Source organism: Sorex araneus, chromosome 1, assembly GCF_027595985.1.
Source record: "Sorex araneus isolate mSorAra2 chromosome 1, mSorAra2.pri, whole genome shotgun sequence".
NCBI classification, from domain to species: Eukaryota; Metazoa; Chordata; class Mammalia; order Eulipotyphla; family Soricidae; genus Sorex; species Sorex araneus.
In genome coordinates, this window is record NC_073302.1 from 411,707,816 (window position 1) to 411,729,817 (window position 22,002).

Genomic DNA, 22,002 nt, shown 5'->3' on the forward strand with positions numbered 1-22,002 from the left:
CACTATTCCTATCCAAATAAAACTCTTTCACTACATCTTTGTGCCTTGGTTTTGTAGTAACCTGCTATTTTCCTTATTCCCTTGTCCCCTTTTCTATAGTCTACCTTAACACACAATTAAAATTTATGAATACTGAACACATTTTAAAAGATTAACAGAATCTTCTTATTCATCTTAAAACACCCAAAGACTTCATCTCCCATGAAATAAAAAACAGGATCTTTACAATGTTCTGCATGGCCCTACAAAAATCTGTCTGGTATTTTATTCCCTAAAACTGTCCACTTCTCATTCTTTTCTAAAGTCACACCAGTCTCCTCGCTGTTTTCTGAAACATGCTTTGATGAAGCATGCTTCTGCCGCGAAGGCTTCAGACTCGTTAGAGCTTGTTCTCTTACCTCCTTTGTCCTTTACATCTTTCAATTCAATGGGGCCTTGTCTGTCCTACTTGGAATCATTCTATTTTCCTCGTGGCACTTAACATTACCAGACCTCCCTCATATGTATATCATTTATGTATTATTTCGTTTCTGTAATCCCTACGAGCACATATAAGCTCCATGAAGAACAAGGGTTTGGTCTTGTTTACAGGATATTCCGAATGCCTATGACACAAGGGTTACAAGGCAAACAATCATTAAAATGGTTTATCAGAGACGGGATGATAGCTCAATGGGCCGAATGCTTGCGTGCCAGAGGCCAAGATTGGATCCCTGCACTACATGGTCCAAAGCGACCGCCAAGCCAGGAGAAGCCTCTTAGCACTGCTGGATGAGGCCCCAAACAAACAAAAATTATTTATTAAGTAGATAAATAACAAAATCAAGTATGCATTTTTCAGTGGGTTATTTGTTGAATGAATAGAAAATAAGTAACATTTGAAATAAGCTACAACAGATTTTTTTGAAGAAAAATTTAAAAGAAATATTGACTGGAAGTTATAACAATGAACACACAGAAAGACAATGCTTTGTTTTCCTGAAAATTTTGTTTTAAATCAAATCAGTACATATACCCATTGTATAACAATTTCATAACTTTGGGATAACTGCTCACCTGCATCTTATTTTCTGATGTTTTTAACACTAGAATCTACAGTATAAGAAAGTAAACATTACCAAAAGTCAACGCAACTATTGGAAGTTACTAAAATACACATACACACACACAAATTTAGAATTTTAATCTTTTAAGAGAGTTTCAAATTTTAAATTATAGGAAAGTATTCACTTTTACTTGAATCCAAATATGGGTAATGATACCATAACACATTGAGTCATATTAAATCTTATACTTTAAATGTACTCATGATTAAACATTTACTCCTGCCTCTCGGTTTGGGAGTCATACACAGCACTGCTCAAACATAGGCCACCTGCATGCAAAGTATGTGTAATGTTAAGTATTTAAATCTGCACTTAAAAAAAGTTAAAGCAATTAAAAATTATGTTTTTTATTTAAATAATAAAAAACATTTATTATTATAAAATTGATGAAAAGCTAGGGTTAGGGAGTAAAGAGGGGGAATTTATGTAGAAGATATGTTTTAAAGCATTTCTTCTGATGAATTCCACACAGCATTCCTCAGATTTACTTAAAATGACACATTAAAAAGCGAAAATGTTAGTTCGTAAAAACACTCACCTACAACACCATTCAATACGACCTTCACCCTCACAGGTTTTTGCCCAATGATTATCAGCCAAATTTTTCATTGCAACAGCATATTCACAAAGCGTTTCCTCATCCTCACAATGTTCTCGCCAGATCTTATCAAAATCTCCAACTGAAAGCAAGGAAAAAAATGATTTAAGTTAGCATTACTAAAAACGTGTTTTGAAAAGATGCTTGCACCCCTGGGACCTGAGAAACAGTACCACAAGGTTAAGGTGCTTGCGGCAGATCCGGATTCTAGCCCCAGAACCCCATGTGGTTCCCTGAGCCCCACCAGAAGTGATCCCAGAGTGCAGAGTCTGAAGTACACCCTAAGCATCAAACGGTGAGGTTCAAAAACCAAATCCCCAAAAAAGACATCTGCACACTTAAGTTCACTGAAGCACTATGCACAATAGTCAAAATCTACAGCACCACAGCATGCATGATTTATATATGGTATATATACACAATGGAAAACATATGGTATATATGCATAATAGAAAATGACTTGGTTACAAAAAATATAAAATCTACTGCTACATGGATGGGACTGGAGGGTGTTACTAATAAGAAAAGTCCCAGCAGTAGGAAAGGGATAAATAAAGAACAATCTCTCTCAGATGTGGGATATAAAGAAACATAGTATGGGAGTAGCAAATGGTTAAAGAAAGGCCACAGAACCTGGATCTATCTACAGAAGTGAGCTTACCAATGTGTGATGGGGAGGTGGTTCAAGTAGTGGATAGTAGGGGACCCCAAGGCAATGGACAATGGTGGAGAGAAGGGAACACTCCGGTGGAGGGTATGATACTGGAATGTCAGATGCATGAAACCCATTGCAAGTGTTACAAATAAAAAGTGGTTCAAATAAAAAGTAAAAGTTTCAACATAATCTAAAAGATGAGCATAAGCAAAATCACAAAATGATACTCCATGTCATTAAACTTCAAAAACTTAAAAACATTTATATAACTTATTACATAACACAATTTAACTATTAATAATCAAATTTTTAAGCATGTCAAATTTGTGAAAAGGAATAAAAATACTGAATGTGAATCCACATGTGTATATATGCATAACAGATAAAAACTGCAATGTTGTTTGGTTCTTTGGTTTGTTTTTCATTTGGAGGTCACATCTGGCAATGCTGTAGACTTACTCCTGGCTTTGCAATCACAGTTTTTGCAGTGCTTGGGGGACCATACAGGGCTATACCATCAGAGGATTACACGGGGGTCAGTTGCATGCAAGGCAAGTGCAATATGTGCTGTACTAAATATCTGGCCCCCAGACATATATATGTTCCAGTTCATAAATCAAAACCATGCCGGCAGAGACAACTGCAGCAGAATTTTCTTTTCTAACATTATCTTGCTACCATAGCGCAATATGACCTTGTAATGATAGAGTAAAGCCACATAGGTTTCCTTTCTGCCTGTTAGTTTTTGGACCATTACATATTTATTAGTTTCTAAAATGAATTTATAAGTGAAATAGCAAGATCAATATTTTATTTAGTTATTAAATGTTCTCAATAAAAGCTAGAAGCTAGAATACTGTCTTTGAAAAGAAAATCTTTAAACAATCTTTTCTAGCTATGTTTTTTAATAATCTAACTATCACATTTAACATGAAGTCTGAAGCACTAGTGTGAGTTTTGCTTTTTGTTTTGGGGTCACACGTGACAGTGCTTACGGAGTACTCCCAGCAGGGGTCAGGAGGCCATGTAGGATACTGAACATTGAACTGAGGTCAGTCGCATGGAAGGCAAGCACTCTACCCACTGTACTATCCCCCCACCCCTAGAGTGAGTTCTGATGAAGGAAAGATCTGAGAATGCTAGGGCCAAATAAATGACATTAATATTATTGTTAGGATAAAAGAGTAAATAAAAGAAAAATCTAGAGGGCTTTTCTCAATGTCCTTAAAGCTGTAAGTTCTTCACCTCATATTCAAATGTGGTTATTTGAATATGACAGAATAAACTTAAATATATATGTACATATACATATAGACATTTATATGTACACATATTTGTGTATATGAAACAGCCAAATTTGGAAACAAGACTTTTACTAAAATTAAAACTGAGTTCAAGCATTTCATGTGTGTATGTGTGTGTGTGTGTGTGTGTGTGTGTGTGTGTGTGTGTGTGTGTGTGTAAGTTTTGTGGTGCAGGGGTCTAATCTAGGAACTCAAATAAGCAAGGCAAGTTCTCTATCATTGATCTTACATTATTTTTAAAAATTTTTAAAAGAACAGAAATAACTCAAACACACACACACAAAAACACCTTTTCAAACTTTCAAAAACTAGTGCTAATTTAAGTAAATAATCTAGTAAGTGACACTTAAAAAACGTCATCAGTGATAGTCTGACCAATCAAAATGAGCAAGAAGGGCACACACACATGCACTCAGGAATACACTGTTAAGATGAGTATGTATCAGTCTCAGTTTTGCCTGACTTTATTTTAGAACACTGTTTAAATTTCTCATATAGGACACACTAGGACCAGTGGTGTATGGGGTCAGCAGTGGGGGTGGGGGTGAGGTGGGGAGAAAAGTTGTCATGTGGTACAGGGAATGGAACTCAGGGCTTCACACAAGCTAGGCACATGCTCTAGCACGTGAGCTATCTTGCGGGCCCTTTAGATTTCCCCATTTCCTTCTACTGGCAATGGTCAGGGTCACACAGAGGATGGGCTCTGGTGCTTACCAGAAGCTAGACGGACCCCTTCCTGCAGGGTGAGCACACTACCTGCTGCACTTGTTGGGGGAACAAACTGTCTGTGGTGCTCGAACACCATTGGGTGCTGTGTGCTGGAGACCCCCATACTGCTTTAGAGCAGGAGGTCCCAAAGAGGAGAGCTGCTAGGGCCACTCGGCCCACCTTGGTGATCAAATCTGTAAGCTCAAGCTTACTAGGCGGGCACGTTTGCCATCCCTCTGGCACCTGAACAGTGACTCCAGTAAATCCCAACGAGAATGTAAATGTTTTGTCTTTGGAGAGTTATATTTGTTATACAGTAACAAAAAAGTATAAAGTAAAGTATAAGGGCAGTGAGTGACCCTTAAAAATAAGTTGGAAAACAAATTCTGGAGTGATAGCACAGCGGGTAGGGCATTTGCCTTGCATGCAGCCAACCCGGGTTCTATTTCCAGCATCCCATATGGTCCCCTGAGCACCGCCAGGAGTAATTTCTGAGTGCAGAGCCAGGAGTAACCCCTGTGCATCGCCAGGTGTGACCCAAAAAGCCAAAAAAAAAAAAGAAATGTAAAAAGATGTGCTTGATAATACAATGAGGATATGAGCCTGATAGTCTCTGTTCATATTCTCTGTGCATATCCATGATCTTGAAATTTAAAAATCCTATATTTAAGTGTGATGCATCAAATCCCAAAGACCTGGTAAATATTAGCTGAAGGTCTGGTGGCTATGAAATAAACCAAAAACATAGTATTCAGTAATGAGAAACCTCTGCTTTCTGGAACTCCCAAGAAAGCTCAAAGTATTTAAGTTAAAATAAACATAGAAAGGGAAAATTTCATTATTTACATAGCAGTCTGTTATTTGTTTCACAGAATTAAAAATTATGGTATTCAATCTGGAGAGATCTACAGCAGGCAGAGCACTTACTTGCAAGTGGCCAACCTGGGTTCAATCCCCAGCATCCCATATGGTCTCCTCAGCACCACCAGGTGTGATCCCTGAGCACAAAGCCAGAATTCCTGAGCACCACTGAGGTAACCCACATTCTACCCCCCAAGTAAAAAATTTTAAAAGTTTAAATTATAGTATTCGAGTCGAGCATTTTTAAAGTAATTTAAGCATATGTAAAATGTAAAAAAATTTAGTTGACTCTATCACTGCTCAGTTTTTATATTTAAACTGCCTCTGCTAACTTAGCCAAACTGCATATGTACATATTAAAAAATGTTAAAATTAATGACCATTTTTTGGTCTTTCAATTAGCATATCAATAATAATTAAGAGTTTTTTGTTTGTTTGTTTGCTTTTTGGGTCACACCCGGCGATGCACAGGGGTTACTCCTGGCTCTGCACTCAGGAATTATCCCTGGCGATGATCAGGGGACCATTATGGGATGCTGGGAATCGAACCTGGGTTGGCTGCGTGCAGGGCAAATGCCCTACCTGCTGTGCTATTGCTCCAGCCCCATAATTAAGAGTCTTAGTACTTTTCATTATTAAAAAGCCAATCAGGAACTTCCTAAGGACTGCATCAAAGATATAGTTAACACAATATAAGGAATGTTTAAGTATTCAAGTTCATTCAATCAATCCCAGTTTTCAATGAATTAATATTTAGCCTCAGAAGGATTTTAATATATTGGTTATTTGTTGGGTTGGAATGATAGCACAGCGGGTAGGGCGTTTGCCTTGCACGAGGCCGACCTGGGTTTAATTCCTCAGTCCCTCTTGGAGAGCCCAGTGAGCTACCAATAGTATCTTGCCCGCACAGCAGAGCTCCATGCCCGTGGCGTATTCGATATGCCAAAAACAGTAACAAGTCTCACAATGAAGACATTACTGGTGCCCTCTCAAGCAAATCAATGAGCAATGGGATGACAGTGACAGTAATACAGTGATTTGTTACAATTTTGAGTCATTGTGCCTAATAATCTATTCTTCTACCTATTTCTTACAGTAACCCTATAATACATGTTTTTCAAAATATTAGAAAAGAGAGTGAGCTTCCAATATATAAATTTTTCTTTGCTTAGAGAACTTAGGAATTATTTTTGAAAGGCACAGTTAAAAATATACAATGTACCAAAGCTATCAGCTATTAACTTCAAATTAATACTTAATAAAACATTTTGTGGCTGAACTAAAATTATAAATCCAGAAAATAAATCAGCCCAAATACATAGCTTTTAAATTAAATAAGCTGTGCCAAATCTTGAAAGCTTCTGTCTTACAAAATTCCAGGCCAATTTCACATTAACATGAATTCTATTTGTTAATGATGTCTTCATAACTAAATATTGCCAAACCAAGTTAAATGGAAATCAGTGAAGTAAGTTATTTTGAAACTTGGTCCCAATATCTAGATACCATAATTACTGAGTAAATTCACCTTCATAATTATTTTAAGTCACAACTGAAGAATACATATAAGCTTCTATTTTTCATAAAACGTTATGAACTAAGAAAAATAATAGCATAAACACTAATGAATTCCACTTTAAATTATTTTGTAACTAATTTAAGATATTATTTTGATATAACCTGTCACTGTCATCCCGTTGTTCACTGATTTGCTCGAGTAGGCACCAGTAACCATCTTTGTGAAAAACCAAACACCATAAGTAAGTTATTTATTCAGTCTTTGCTCTTTCTTAATAGCCTTAAGAACACATCTAGGGGTCAGAAAATTAGCAGATAAGATTATTACCTTGCAAATGGTTGACCCAGGTTCAGCCCCTGGCACTCCCCACAGTCTTCTGAGACCGACAGGACGGATCCCTGAGCAAAGTCATGTGTGGCCCCCAAAATACAGACAAATGAACCAAGGGGCTGATCTAAAATCGTATACAGAATCCCTAAACTTTGGAGTTAACATTATTCCTCCTTTATGAGTTAACATCCTGATGCCATTATTTATTTGTGATACCAGGAATTGAACCCATATCTCATGCACACTAGGCATGTACTTTGACACTGAGTCATGTCCTTGGCCCTTTTCCTGCCATTTAGTACAGAAAACTTCTTTCCTTCAAAACAGAACTCAATTCAAATATTTAGAGTTATTATTTCCTTTCCACTTGATCATCTCACAATTCTCTATAAAGATGCATCTGTCATCCTTATGGTACTTCTGTCACTTCCAAATAGTTGATTAAAATCAGATATGACCTACCCATCTGATAGTACAAATTGAAACAAAAAGGCTACTTTTACTTTTAATCTGTAAGATATACAGACTATTAAACTTATGGTGCCCTCAGTAAAGAAAAAAAATTTCTACCACAATTAAAGAAAATATTGACATTAGAAATAAAATCAGTTGCTAGAAAAAAATTTCAAGCTACAGGGGCTAGAGACAGTACAAGGGTCAAAGCATTTCAGGGCTGACGGCGATTCAACCCCTGGCACTGCATATGGTCCCTAGGCACTGAGCATTCACCTGTGAGCACTACCACCAGCTGTGCTTAAACACCACCTCCCCCAAATTCAAATCATAGTTGGTAAGACTGATGAAAAAACAATAAAATTTATGAACTCCAAAACAGTCTTCTCAAAATACAGTTTAGAAACTTTAGCTTCAAAATCAACTTTTTGGAGACTTTTAGTTGGTCTGGGAGTGGGGGTGGGGAGGAGAAAAGGCTGTCTGGTGGTCTTCAAGGGATCACGGCGTACCAGGATCAAACCTAGACGCCTGCATGCAAACAGGCACTCCAGCCTTTTGAACTCTATCTACCTGGTCCTGTTTTAAACTATTTCTTTATCTATACTTTCCAAGAAAATGAAAGCCTTGCAGCTGAAAATATAACTTCTAGTCAGTTCTTAAGTCTTTTTGGAAAATCTAAGCTTGAGGACACAATCAGGAACGCACCCAAACATACAGGGAGTTATATAAATGTGAAAGAAGAACATGATGGTGTTATTGATTGCCTAAGCAATTTTATTTACTAGGACCACTTTTTAGCTTTAAATTTTTGTTTTTTATAAAGGCTTTCACAATAATTTATTATATTCAATATTCCAACACCAATCCCACCACCAATGCACCATCCCACCACCATTATCTCTTATTTTCCCACCCCCGACAAGGTTGTCCCTAAGGCAGACCCTAAATAAGTTACTTTGTATTGCTTGTTGTGACTAATCTGCTAAAAATGATCCCCAAAAGTTTCATATAAGGGCCATTTGATGTTTATAAACTTTTTTTGAGAGGGAACCATACCTTGCAGTGCTCAGGACTTACTCCTGGCTCAGTACCCATGTATCACATCTGATGATGTTTGGGGAACAAGATGCAAAACTGGATGGGTTGCATGCAACGAAAGTGCCTTACCCAATGTACTGTACCTCCAGCCCCGTAGGACCACTTGATGTGTAGATGTACACCAGAAATACTACTTTCCACAATAACTATCCTAATTCTCTTTGAAAAAATGTATGTGTGAAGCACAGAAGAAATGTAATGTGTGCAAATCTCAGGTCAATTTAACTGACACTGTACTTGGAGCTAGCGCCATAGTACTGTGGGTAGGCTGCTTGCTTTGAACTCAGCTGACCTGGGTTAAATCCCCAGCATCTCATACAGTCCCTCAAGCACTTGACAGGAGCGATTCCTTAGTGTAGTTAAGAGTAACTGAGCAACCCCTGAGCATTGCCAGGTGTCGCACAAAAACTCAAAACCCAAAAACTGACATTGTACTCACATAATTTTTAATAGTGCACAATGCAATTATTGTTATATTCAGAATCTGGTGATAGCTTCTCTATCACCAGATTCTGAATATATAAAACTCTAAAATAAACAGACAAACCTAAATCGACAAGATACCAGTGCAGTGGGACTAGAGAAAGAGAATGACTGCAAAGGAATCTGAGGAAATTTGGAGAGCAACAGAGAATATTCTTTAATTTGATTGTGACATTATTTGCATGGGTGTATACACCTATCCAAACTGAATTATGAAATTTAAATGACTTTTGTTACATAAATAAGCGATACTTCAACAATACCATTTTTACATGATGTACTAAAATGTTAGAAAATAAAATTTTATTCAACTTGAGGGTCATCAGCTTATCTTTGAAAGATTTACTTTGTGTATCGCCAAACAAGTCTTGAACTTTAAGATATTTAGAATGATTTGTTTGATTTTTTACTTAGATATGTTGCCAACTATTAGATGTAAAAGACATTATCTGTATATGGCGAGATGACCAAATTCAAGTTCAAAGAACTTTTAAAGGTCATTTCCTCTCGTGACCAAAGGGAAACAAGTTCAGTAGCCATGCCAAGGCATTAAAAAGAAGTGTTCAGGACCAGAGTCTCAAAAAAACAGCTAAGCCAAACAGACCAGCATTCTCAGCATTCTTGAGCACCTATCACAGTGACATACCTATCAGTGGGAGAAATATCAGATTTTAGTGTTGAAGCAGTTCCCACAAATGAAATGAGCTACCTGAAAGCCTAGGTTTGACACGCAACTAGCCAAAAATTATATGGAAAAAGTACAATACTAATGTGCTTTAAAAAAGTGACAGATTTGGGGCTGGAGCAATAGCACAGCGGGTAGGGCGTTTGCCTTACACGCGGCCGACCTGGGTTCTATTCCCAGCATCCCATATGGTCCCCTGAGCACCGCCAGGAGTAATTCCTGAGTGCAGAGCCAGGAGTGACCCCTGTGCAACGCCGGGTGTGACCCAAAAAGAAAAAAAAATTCACAGATTTTTCACCAAAAAAACCCCACCTGAATATAAGGACCAAAGGGGAAATAATTGCAATACTGTAGAAGAATGCAAAACAGTCTAGGCAGAAATTTCAGGAACTCCTCAATCTTAAGTTAGTCTCAAGTACATCAAGGCAGCAGGGCTATAGCTATGCCTTGATTATTTCTTAAATTACGTATTTTACACTTTCCAGATGCTAGATACTGTTCTTAGTACTTCACAAATATTAATTCATTCAATTCTAATACCCATCTATTGAGGCAATTTAAAGATAAGGAAATTAAAGTACAGGGAAATTAAGTAACCTTCTCAAGGGCAATCATCAGATCTAGCAGTCAAATACCAAAGTCCATGAGTCCTCTATGAGTTTTTAATTTATGAACTTTCAAGGATATAAATAAAGCTTTGAACTAGAGCAAAGTACATGAACTCTAACAGAACAATCCAATAATCTTTTTCAACTTAATTGTTTGTTAGATTTCTGGCAGTGGTTTAACTCAGGCTACACATTAGAGTCACCCATAAGTTTGATGTTAACTGGCTGTGAGTAGGAACTTGAGCTGTTTAAAAAATTTCATCTATAAAACATAAGATGAGTTCTCCTTCTCAGAGAATTCAGCAAGCTACCAGGAGTATCCTGCCTACATGGCAGAGCCTAAAAAGCTCCCAATGGAGTATTCCATATGCCCAAAACAGTAATAATGATGGGTCTCATCCCCCTGACCCCAAGAGGGCCTCTAATTCGGCACCTTCACACCATTGGGAAGGACGAGTAAAGAGAGGCTGCTAAAATCTCAGGGCTAGGACGAATGGAGACATTACTGGTGCCTGCTCGAACAAATAGAACAATGGGATGACAGTGATACAGTGAAAACATAAGATTGTTTCCAGGATTATAAAATTTTTATCCTGAAGAGTATAAGAATATATATATATATATATATATATATATACACACACACACACATCACTTTTATTGTTATCTTCCAATACCAACATACTAGAGGCAAACATTATAGCTTATACAATCTTTCTATGGGCAAACCTCTTCTTCAAGTGTCTCTGACACTGGTGAGAATCAACGGATAAGAAAGTAGCAACAGGTGTAGTAAACAAGGAAGAAAAAACTTTTGGCATACAAAATTAAAAAAAGAAGAAAACAATCTCATCCATCCAATATTTATCAAATACTAATAAGGTACTTTATAACATTTATATTTTCCAATATCTATAGTTTTAGTTATATAAAAACAAAGAAACATTATGATAATATGACTAGTCGTAAAAGGGTTAAAGTGACCTAACTATCCAATTTAAAGATATGGTCATGAATTTATCTACAAAAATTTTTACAGCTAAAAGTTAAAATTTTAAACATAAAGATTAGACTCTTTCCATAAATACTTTTGTTATTTACTTCGTATGTGTCTGTGTGCAAAACTAAATTTATGAGGGATGGCGTTAGCATCAAGGATACAGAGATAAAGTCAAGAATTCGTTTTAAAGTGATAGACAGGTAAATGATGTGATAAAGGAAAACCACAATTTTGCTATGAAAGCATGAAGGTAAAAAGGAACGATGCTTACATAAAAATGACATTACTGGTATTTTCCAAGGATCTATCTATCCTATTACACACTTTTGTTCTTCTACAGAGCAGTTTATATGCCCTCAGAGCTTCAATTGTCACAGTGAGGGCTTCAAATCCCATACTTCCAAAAGGCTATCTTTCAAACTAAATCATTACTGCCAACTCTATTTTCAAAGCAGCCCCACATACATGTTCCCAAAATAGATTTCTTCTGGGGGGAATGGAGGGTGGACAGAGAAGAGAGGCAGGGGGACCTGGTGATGTTCAGAGGAGTTATTTCTGGCTCTGCACTCAGGAGTCACTCCTGGTGGTGCCCAGGGTACAGTACTAGGTTCTGGGGATCAAACCCATGTCAGCCACATGCAAGACAAACACTCTACCCACTGTGTACTATATTCTTTCCAGCTCCCTCTAGATCTGGATGAAAACTTCCAAATGGCAACGTCCCTTTTCTTAGGAAAGAAATCTATGTATTAACTGTGTCTCTTCCTTTCTTCTTTCATTAAAATTGTCTCTGTCCTTCAGGAAGATTTTCTCTATTTTCATTATCTCTACCATTATTGACACTAATTTTAGCCCTAAATCAGATTATTGGATCTCTTCAACTGACCACACTCTTCTAGATCAGAATGAAAGAAATCTGGCCCAAAGGCTAAGGCTCATGAAATCAACTATCTTGTCCTGGCACCTGACCAGACAGATGTGTGCTTCTCAGTTGCCTATGGCCTATCTGCCTGTAGGGTACAGACTGCAAATGATGTGATAAATATCCAAATGGCACTTGAAAGAAAAGTTTCTCCACCCATTTCTTCCTACTCTCTAATCTATACAGTACTACAGTATAGCAGTGATTCTCAGTCCTTTATGCATTATATAATTCTGTTTCTCAGTCTTTTCCCTATCATGGTCACTTCAACCTTGCACTCTGTGTGTGTGTGTGTGTGTGTGTGTGTGTGTGTGTGTCCCCCTGTTCTATGGGTTTACTGGTTGGCTACCTGATCTCATGCTGTGGCCTTTCATGCATTTACTTGATATCCCCTTTGTGACCCCTTTGGAGTATCCGGGGGCTGCGAGGAGCATATGCCCTGCAGTTGAGAAATGCTGGTATAACCCAAGCTCTATTCTTGTTTTAGGATTTGTTTCTGGGGCCACATCCAGTGGCACTCAGGGCTTACTCATGGCACTGTGCTCATGAATCATTCCTTGTGGGCTGGGGGACCATTTGCTATGCCAGAGATTGATCTCAGTCTCACAAAAAGCAAACTCCCTGTCTGCTGTACTCTTCTTTTAAGCTCTACGATGAAATTGGAGGGAGGCAGAGTGGTAGTATAGCAGGCAGGGTCCTGGCCATGCATATGGAACCACTTACGGCTCCTTGAGACCCTGAGCACAGAACCAAGAGTAATCCCTGAGCACTACCCAGAGTGCTGCCCCCACAGAAAGTAGGATGCCTATGTTCCAAAAAGTTCCACAGGCTTTAATTTTTGTCTTCACAAAACAAAAAATCTACATCAATATTACTGCTTGCCACTGCATCTTTCAAAATACATATATTTTAAATGTAGACCTATGTTCTCTCTTGAAGAGTTATTTCTCTCACTCCTCTTTTTCCCAACTGGAATAGCCCGTGTTCTCTTGAACACATCTCTCTCTCTCTCTCTCCCCTCACATCTAAATTTCTTTCAATAAAAACTGTTCTGCTTCACTAAAACTCTTAAGGTGGCACCACTTCATTTCACAAAGTTGAAGAATATGAAAGCCATCATACCATGTGACCCTCACTGAACTTCTTTTATCAGTTAGTATTCCTTTTATCTTTCAGATTACTACTAAGATCTTTTCACTAATTTTCCCAGCAGTTCAAAGGCAAAGTTGACTAAGGCAAAGGTAACTTTTTTGTAGACAGTTTCCACCTTATTTATTTTGCTGACTGAGCAAAGATTCTATCAGATAAAAAAAAGCATTTTCTGATGGATTCCATATCAAAATACATGTATCCAGGAAAAGCCTGTCAGAAAGCCAGCAGAATCTTACTGGAAATTTTTTTTCCCAAAGAGAACCTGCTCACTCTTTCTTGGAATCAGGGGTTTCTTGACGGCCAGTGAAGAAAAATGTTTTTTCAAGTAAGAAACGAAAGGCTAGAGTCTGTGAAGACAGCTCAAAAGGTGGAACTGAATGTTTGAGCCAGGTAGCACAGGGTTCCCCAAAGCATCTGTGAGAAACACCCAATATTGATGGGTAGGGCCACTCAATATTTTTTTTTTAAGTCCCCTCGCCCCCCCCCCCCACCAATCTACCCAAAACTTTAAAGTAATTTCAAAACTTTATTTCTGGGAGATTTAAAATGTAACTTCTGGGGCCGGAGCGATAGCACAGCGGGTAGGGCGTTTGCCTTGCACACGGCCAACCCGGGTTCGATCCCCGGCATCCCATATGGTCCCCCAAGCACTGCCAGGAGTAATTCCTGAGTGCAAAGCCAGGAGTAACCCCTGAGCATCGCTGGGTGTGACCCAAAAAGCAAAAAATAAAATAAAATAAAATAAAATAAAATGTAACTTCCAAACGTTCGTGTTCAGAACTTTGGTTTGAGTGTAAAATGATTCTTAATTCAAAAGGTTTTTCTTCATGATTCTCTCACTTAGCTGAAAAATATCATTCAGAGCTGGGCATGCACTACTGTCATTCACCTGGGTCTTTCTTCCCAATAGCCGACTTGCTTTGACCCTCTTCCGGTTTGCTGTCTTAACAATTAAGGATCTGGGCGCCAGCAAGTGCTGTGAAAGGACACAAAGGGAGAGGGTTTTCTGATCGAAAAAGTGATCACATAGTATGGTCAGATCAAGGGAGAGCCTCAAGGCTTGTGTTCCCTTAGGATGTGCAGGGTCTGGCAATGTTAGTGGCAAGCAGGCTGCCCCTCCTCTCGGTCAGCTCCCTGTGAAGGTTCCCAATGCTTGCAGGTGCAGTGTCTGAAGGACCCGGGGGAGTCCCCTATGCCTGCAGAGAATCAGGAGGCCTGGTGCTTCTTCGCCAGAGTCCACCACCCACCCCTCAGGCCTGAGTGGTGATCCCAGAAAAAAAGAGACAATAGACAATAAACAAACAATTATTTTATATTATTTAATGTGTAGGAATTTTGGAATTCCTACCAGGTGGAGACAAAAATAATGAAAATATTGTCATATACAACAAAACACAATTTTAATGCATAAACCTTTTAAGGAATAAAGCAAAAATATATTTTCCAGCTTAATGCTAAAATTTTTCTAGCTCACTCTATTTCAAGCAATGAAGAATATCATTATCAATAAAATCAGACCTCAAATCAGGCTATTTAGACTCTAAAAATGTTATTTACAACTATGAGTCTTTGTAACAGTTTTTTCAACCTATCCTATGTATTCCTTTTCTGCTTCAATACCTATAATCTTGAGTGCTTAAATTACTTCCATATTATCATAATTACTAATAACATTGATTTCTTAATGTGTACAAATATAAGAAAAGTTACAATCCCAAGACATTGAGGATACAACTACTGTTCAATATTTTCTCTACAATGGATAAACTGCATGTCCTAAGATATTCTTCTCTAAATATATATAATAAATAAATTCAGATACTGAATATACTGCTGACATTTGCATAAGGTATTCATGAGATTTAAAAACTACCAAAACTAAATGGGATGAAATTCAAACTTTTATTCCTACTTAATCATACTCTTATTCCAATTTCTTAATTCTACATTTCCTTGGAACTGTATCACTCTTAGGATATATTTTATGAAAAGGTTACATCATTAGAGTTTTATAAAAGTTCTATAGGGCATAGGTGGGAAACACTGTGTCTCCAAGTGGGTTTTCACACAAAAAACTTAATCTGAAAGTCCGAGTCTAGCCTACAAGTGTCTGATACCAGAAATACCCCTTCTCATCAATATTGCAAGATTTTTTCCAACCATTTCCTTCTAGAGACAACTTCATATATCACTGCTGGAACCTTGACCTTTCTATTCAATTCACACACTTTACCCTTATACGAAATGGCAAAGGATCTCACAATGTAACACAGAAGAAGCAGTAAAATAAAGTCAGAGGAGAGGAAGGTGGAATAAAAGACAGTGTATTAAACTTGTTAGGTGTGCCCACTATCCCCACCTCTAGCCTGCTCGTGACAACAAACAAGTACCAATGGGACAAATGGACTGGGCAATGTGGTGAGAAACTTTCCCTACTACAGCAAAAAGAAAAAAAAAACCTTACTTTTACTGTATTTCCAGGTCTACTACCAGTCCTAAGGGAAAATTATCCAAGTCTATACTCATCACTGAGTTCTCACTCCTATTCTTACCCAGTGAATATTCTGCTGCCTTTTCATTCAACCCTGGCCAATGTCCTTCCCCACCGTATATCACCTAGCCTCAAGTGAGGTAACCACACCTATCCCTGTGGTTTGTCCCATTAGAAATGTTAATGCGAATTGCTGCTTTCCATTCCCCCTTCCTACTCCATCAATATTTGGAGTACCACTTGGATTTGGACATGGGAAGAAAAAGTTATTATACTGTATGTAAAATACGTACAGTACTAATGACGAATGATTCAATTTTCAAGCCACGTTATTTTAATATTTGGGGGGGTTCACTCAATTGTGTAAAAGTAAATATCTGGATGAATGGCCACCTTCTGATATTGTTTCCTTACTATCTCTCCACCCCACATTTTACCTTGGGATACCCCAGGGGTCCAAAGCAGGTCAAAGGGCCCCCAGTTCAGAAATGCTGGTTTAGACCACTCTGAAATCTGGTGGATACATTTCCAAGACCCAATGACAGGGATTCTGAAACTATACGTCTGAGGTGGAATGTAGAAATTTTCAAAAAGGGACCCTCACCCTTCCCATTTAGTCTGGTGAACAGCCATGATTAAGAAGAACTGACAAATGCTATAAGTTTGAGTCTAACATTACAAAATTCTTTGCTGGAATTTTTACTGCATTTTCTTTTTCTTCTGATAGGAATTTACTCTGTGTAATTTCCACAGTTATAAGTAATATAGTTAAAGCATATTACTGATTAAATAGACCTTCATAATATCTAATAAGCATATAATTGTAAATAATACAAAATAATAAACATTAGTTTGTGACCACAGCTAACTTGCTGTGAGTTTAAAAAATGATTAAGTTTAAAAATGTTTGTAGACTTAACCATCAGAATTGTAAAGGCACTAATACCTCAAAGGAAACTCTTAATTATTATTTCACTGATACTGTTATGTATGAAACCTGACTTTTTCAGTTTTTTTCCCCCCAGATTCTTATAAAATCACAGCTGTAACTTGACCTACATGTCAGAAGTAAAGATATAGGGGCATACTTATTAAGTTCTTCTACTCACTAGCACATAAATATCATGAAGTCTAGAAAGTGTAGATTATTGGTGAAACTCAGGCCGTTAAAAAGCCAAAAAGTCTCATTCAAATGACTTGTCAGGTCTTCACCTGCTCAGGCGCACATTTCATCTTCTCATTTATGAAAAACAAGTATCTATTCGAGGTTTGGTAACTCCCCAAACCAATTCTCATTATAAACAAGTGTCCCCTTGTTTAATATTCAGATATATAAGACATGTTTCAACATGTAAGAAGTAAGCAAGTATAAACAGCATTTGACATGATGACACATAAGTAGAATTAATTCAAGTGGCACCTATTCACTTATGAATAAATCAATAACATACAATGAGATGATAAAAGGCAAAAAAAAAAACTGTATTGTGATCTTATTTTTTCAAAAAAATAAGTTGCTTAAATCTGACAGTATGTCATGATGGTGTCTGGTCATTTATTTCATTTCTCCAAACAACATAAAAATCTACAGTGGATGCCATTATGTAAGTGCATCTCTGAATATCAAGAATGATGCAATGGTTGCTATGGCAACTACTCATTTTACTGAACAAATTGTGGGTTGAGGTTTAAAGCATTTTTTTTAGGAAAATAAAGCACCCTAGACTTCAACATCTTACCTATCTATGTCAGATAAATCTCAATTGCTATCTATTAAACAATAACTTAAAAGCCATATATGAGTTGACTACGTTACAATTTAAAAAGCTAAGCTTCAGTTACCATCGGGAAGACTTGCAAGTTTGAGAAATGAAACACATCAACCGCACTCAAAAGGACACTTAGTTTTAATCATCCAGAGCAACAGGAAAGGGATATACATTCAAAGTGGTTGATTTCACGTGTCTATTTCCTTCGCTGTCATGATTTCGCCTCTCATCCTCAATTATTAACTAAGCGTTAAGATTACCAGTAGAAAACTGCTGACATTTCAGTTCGTAATTAAGCTAAAGCAAGAACAAGTAAAGAAGAAAAAAAAAATGTTATCCCACATTTTGATACTTAGAAGAAACTTCTTCGGAGCATCTGAAATCTCTGGGAATATTCCGTGTCAAATGCTTATAAAATAGATTGCCAAAAAAAGAGAGAGAGAGAGAGAAAAGAAAGAAAAGAAAAAAAAAGCCGTATTTGAAAACACGGAGTAAACTGGACGCCAGTACTAAAACCTTCCTCAGCCGCCAGGCGTAATTCTTCCTTGGTTTAAAGCTCTTCCAGCAGGAGGGTTGCTCAGCTCAGGGGGTGGAGCGCCAGCCACTGTGTGCCCAGGAGCTTTGGGGGAGGGAGGGGGTGGGTTGCATCGACCCCTCCAACCCAAACCGTATCTGCAGACCCTGCCCCCGATCTCTTCCTGTCCCCCTAAACAAACAGTGATGAAATCTCCGAGGAAGGGGGCGGGGGGCGGGCCGGGCAGGCAAACTCGCCGCCCCAACAAGGTGTAACACCGGCCAGCGGCCCCACAGGCCTTCGGTGCTGACTTTGCAGCCCTGCAAGCCCAGGCGGGCGGGGGGCTGGGGAGGAGCGGGAGGCACCGTCGGGCCCACCGCGCTGAAACGAGGTGCCACGGGGGGCGGGGGGGGGGGGCTTGGAAAAACAAGAGGGGAAGGGGGAGCTGGGGGGGGGGGGTCGCCGGGGCGCAGTGCGCAAGCCTGTGCGGGGCCACTCGGGCTTCCTGGGGCTTGTTTTTCACGCGTGGGTCTCCCTGGGCCCCGGGCTTTTCCCCTCCAGGTGCAGGGCAGAGAGCGACCTGCCTCTCCCGGGTGGAGAGAGAGAGAGAGAGACAGAGGGGCAAGCTACGGGGGTTTGCACGCGACGACGGCGATCTAGGCAGCCCCCTCGAGGGAGGATAGAGGGGACTGGGGGGGAGTGTGCTTGGAGGGGTGGAGGGAGCAAATTCAGTTGCCTACCCCACATCTTTCCCACTCCCCCAGCCACGGGCCTGCAACTCTCCCGAACGGGCCTGGAGGAAAAAAAGGGGGCGGGAAGAGCGAACCCGACGCCCACTAAAGACGAGATCGGGGTGGATGGTGGCTGGGGGGCGGGGGGGGGTAACGTCGGGGCCTGGAAGAGGGGCAGGGGCTGACGTGCAGCACCTTGAGGTTGTAATGGTGGCCCCTGGAGGGGAGGGGAAAGGTGACAGGGGGCTGCGGGATGAGGCCGCCCTTCCCCCGCGCCCCGCTCGCTGTTTACCTTCGCGGTACTTCTTGCGGAGCCGCCGGTGGACGCTCTTCACCACTCCCGAGAGCTTCTCCTGCTCCAGCTTCCGCTCCTGTTCCCGGGGCTGCGGGGCGCTCGGGGGCCCGGCCCTTGGCTGGCGGGCTGCGCTCTGGCCATCGACCCCCAGATCCATATTGCTGTTGCCGCCGCCGCCGCCGCCGCCGCCGCCGCCCCTCGGGTCCCCGCAGCCGCCCGCCTGACTGACGGAGGAGGTGGGGAAGGAGGAGGCAGCAGCGGAGGCAGCAGCCGGAGGAGGCAGAGGAGCCCGAGAGACGGCCGAGGAGGGTGGCACTTTACCCAGAGGCAGCAGCTGATTGGTGGGCCGGGGAGGGCTGGGCGGAAACGGAAGAGAGGCAGGGCCAATGGGCAGAGAGTGCCGGCGGCGCACCCGGTTGTTTGGGAAGGCGAGCAGCTGGAGGAGGCGGGGCCTGTGGAGCCAGCCGAGCCGGAGCGGAGCGCGGGGGGAGGGGGGAGCCCCAGAGCCCAGGGCGCTTCGCTACTCCGCGCCCCTCCCCGGGTCCCGTGCGCAGGCGCTGCGGTGCGGGCCCCCCCCCAACCGGAGAGAGCCTCGCGCTTGCGCATCTGGCGATGGCTGGGTTTAGGCATCTCTCCACTCTTCATTTACACCTTCGAACCATTCAACCCTCTGCCATTTCTGGCCTCATCTGAGGGCTGTCAGGCTCCTTGAATGGAGCCCCCCCCGACACCCCCACTGAACCCCGTCACACGTCGGTGTCTTTGAGCCGCACGGTTCTGAGAAGCACTTGTCTGGCTATGTCTGGAAAGCCCAGGAATTTTAACCTTTCCAGAGACCGAAGCACCGATGCTTGCGTTGGTGCAAGAGCTCCTGGCTGCTGGTTTTATTCACTGGTCTGTTGTGCCAGTACTGGGCAAAATGAAAACGGGGGATGGGGTGGGGGTGGGAGGGAAGAGGAGAATCCAAGACAATAGAACATAAGGGAGGATCTGAAAGGGAAAACGGAAAAATAGAGGCCCTCAGGGTGGGGGTGGGGGGTTGCCCTGGTTGGAAAAGGGAAGCCTGCCCTGGTTTTTTGCTCTTTTTTTCCACATCAGACCTCCACCACTTAAAAACTGGTTTAACCGGCGAGATAACACAGGGATTAAGGTACTTGCCCTGCACGCAGCTGACCACAGTTAAATCCTTGACACCTGTTGTTGTTTTTCCCCTGATCACCTGTGGGACCTACCAGAGCACAGAGCCAGGAGTAGTTCTTGAGCACCTCTGCCTGTTGCCGGAATCTGCCCCCCTCCCCCACCTCCCCCCCTGCCCAAACCCCACCCAAACTTGTTTTGTTTTGGATGACTTCAAGCCCTTTTCATTTGATGGTTTATTCTATGCAGAGTAAATCTCAGTGAGGTTGGCAGCCCATTCTTACTTCTCCCACCCCTCCTCCCCTCTCCCCCAAGCAAGTGGGGAATGTGGCCATAGACTTATGTTGTAGAAAGGTGGGACATCTGCTCTCCTGCAGGTAAATTTCAATTTGCTCACTCAGAAGTGATACCAAGTCCACGCAAGTATCAAACACTCAACATATTGAGAGTCCTAAAGGAACTGTATTAAATTTCAGGAGCCTTCCTTTTCCCACCCCATCTAGCAATGCGGTTACATGGATTACTCTGGAAATTGTTACAATGAACACCTTTTAGTGAATGATTTTATAAAAAATGTATACAGCCTGAAGTATGCAACATTTTTTTCTTAGACCATCCAGTAAATAATGACAACTCTGAAGAACAAAGTATGCATTTCCATTGCACAAGGCCAGAGCAATAGTACAGCCAGTAGGGCGTTTGCCATGCACTCCTAGTTCTATCCCTGACATCCCATAAGGTTCCCCGAAGTACTGCAGGAGTAATTTCTGAGTGCAAAGTCAGAGTAATTTCTGAGCATCGCCGGGTTGACTCCCAATTCAAAACCAAACAAATAAATGACACATTAACTACACACTCCAGGACACTCCAGTCCCAGAGAGATGAGAATGAAATGAAATTTGAAGATAGTGTGTGTAGAACCAGGTTTAACTCAAAAGGGGTAAAGCACATTCTTCCCTAAAAGTGCCCAAATCAGTACTACCGTGGCAGCCAGTGCACTCTCAGGTGTAGCCTGGTAGTTCCCAAGCACGGTTAGGATGACCACGACTAGGGTGACCCTGGAATACGTGGCATAGCCGGGCAGAGGACCACGAAGTGGTGGTCCTTGTCAGAGTGCCACTGAGAAAAACCTCTTTTTTCTTAAATAGAATAGTTTACCCACTGACACTGTGAAGAGACAGCTCAAACACATAAACGTCAAAAGTACTATCACAATTATGAAAAGAAACCTCTGGAAGAGTCAAAAAAGCTGGGGGATATGATGGTTTTATTTGGGAAATTTTATTTGGGAAGATCAGGAAGTTTGAATGACATGCTTCTTTGGGTCTTCATATATTTTAATATGTATGAGAGGCAAAAAAAAAGGTGCAAATAGTAAAAAGAATATTAGTTTGTCACTTTATTCGTTGTCAAATATTGCTTTAAAAAACATCCCTTCATTCTGTACTATTGAATGAATTGGGGGGGTGGGCATTGGGCCACCTGATGATGCTCAGGGTTTACTTTTGCCTCTGTGCTCAGGGATCACCCCTCAGTACTCAGGAAATGATAAAGGGTGCTGTGACCAAACCTGGCTCCACTGT

At 40.7% G+C, this 22,002-nt stretch overlaps 1 protein-coding gene across 1 annotated transcript in view; it reads right to left on the minus strand.

Moving 5' to 3' along the window:
• BMT2 (base methyltransferase of 25S rRNA 2 homolog) overlaps positions 1–19,583 on the minus strand; it is a 61,040-nt gene extending 41,457 nt beyond the window's left edge. The window contains exons 1-2 of the mRNA XM_004602083.3: positions 19,280–19,583; positions 1,645–1,786 (exon numbers count right to left, since the gene is read on the minus strand). Of these exons, the coding sequence (XP_004602140.1) occupies positions 1,645–1,786; positions 19,280–19,439 (302 nt within the window). The 5' untranslated portion in view covers positions 19,440–19,583. The remainder of the gene's footprint in view (positions 1–1,644; positions 1,787–19,279) is intronic.
• Positions 19,584–22,002: the final 2,419 nt, after the last annotated feature.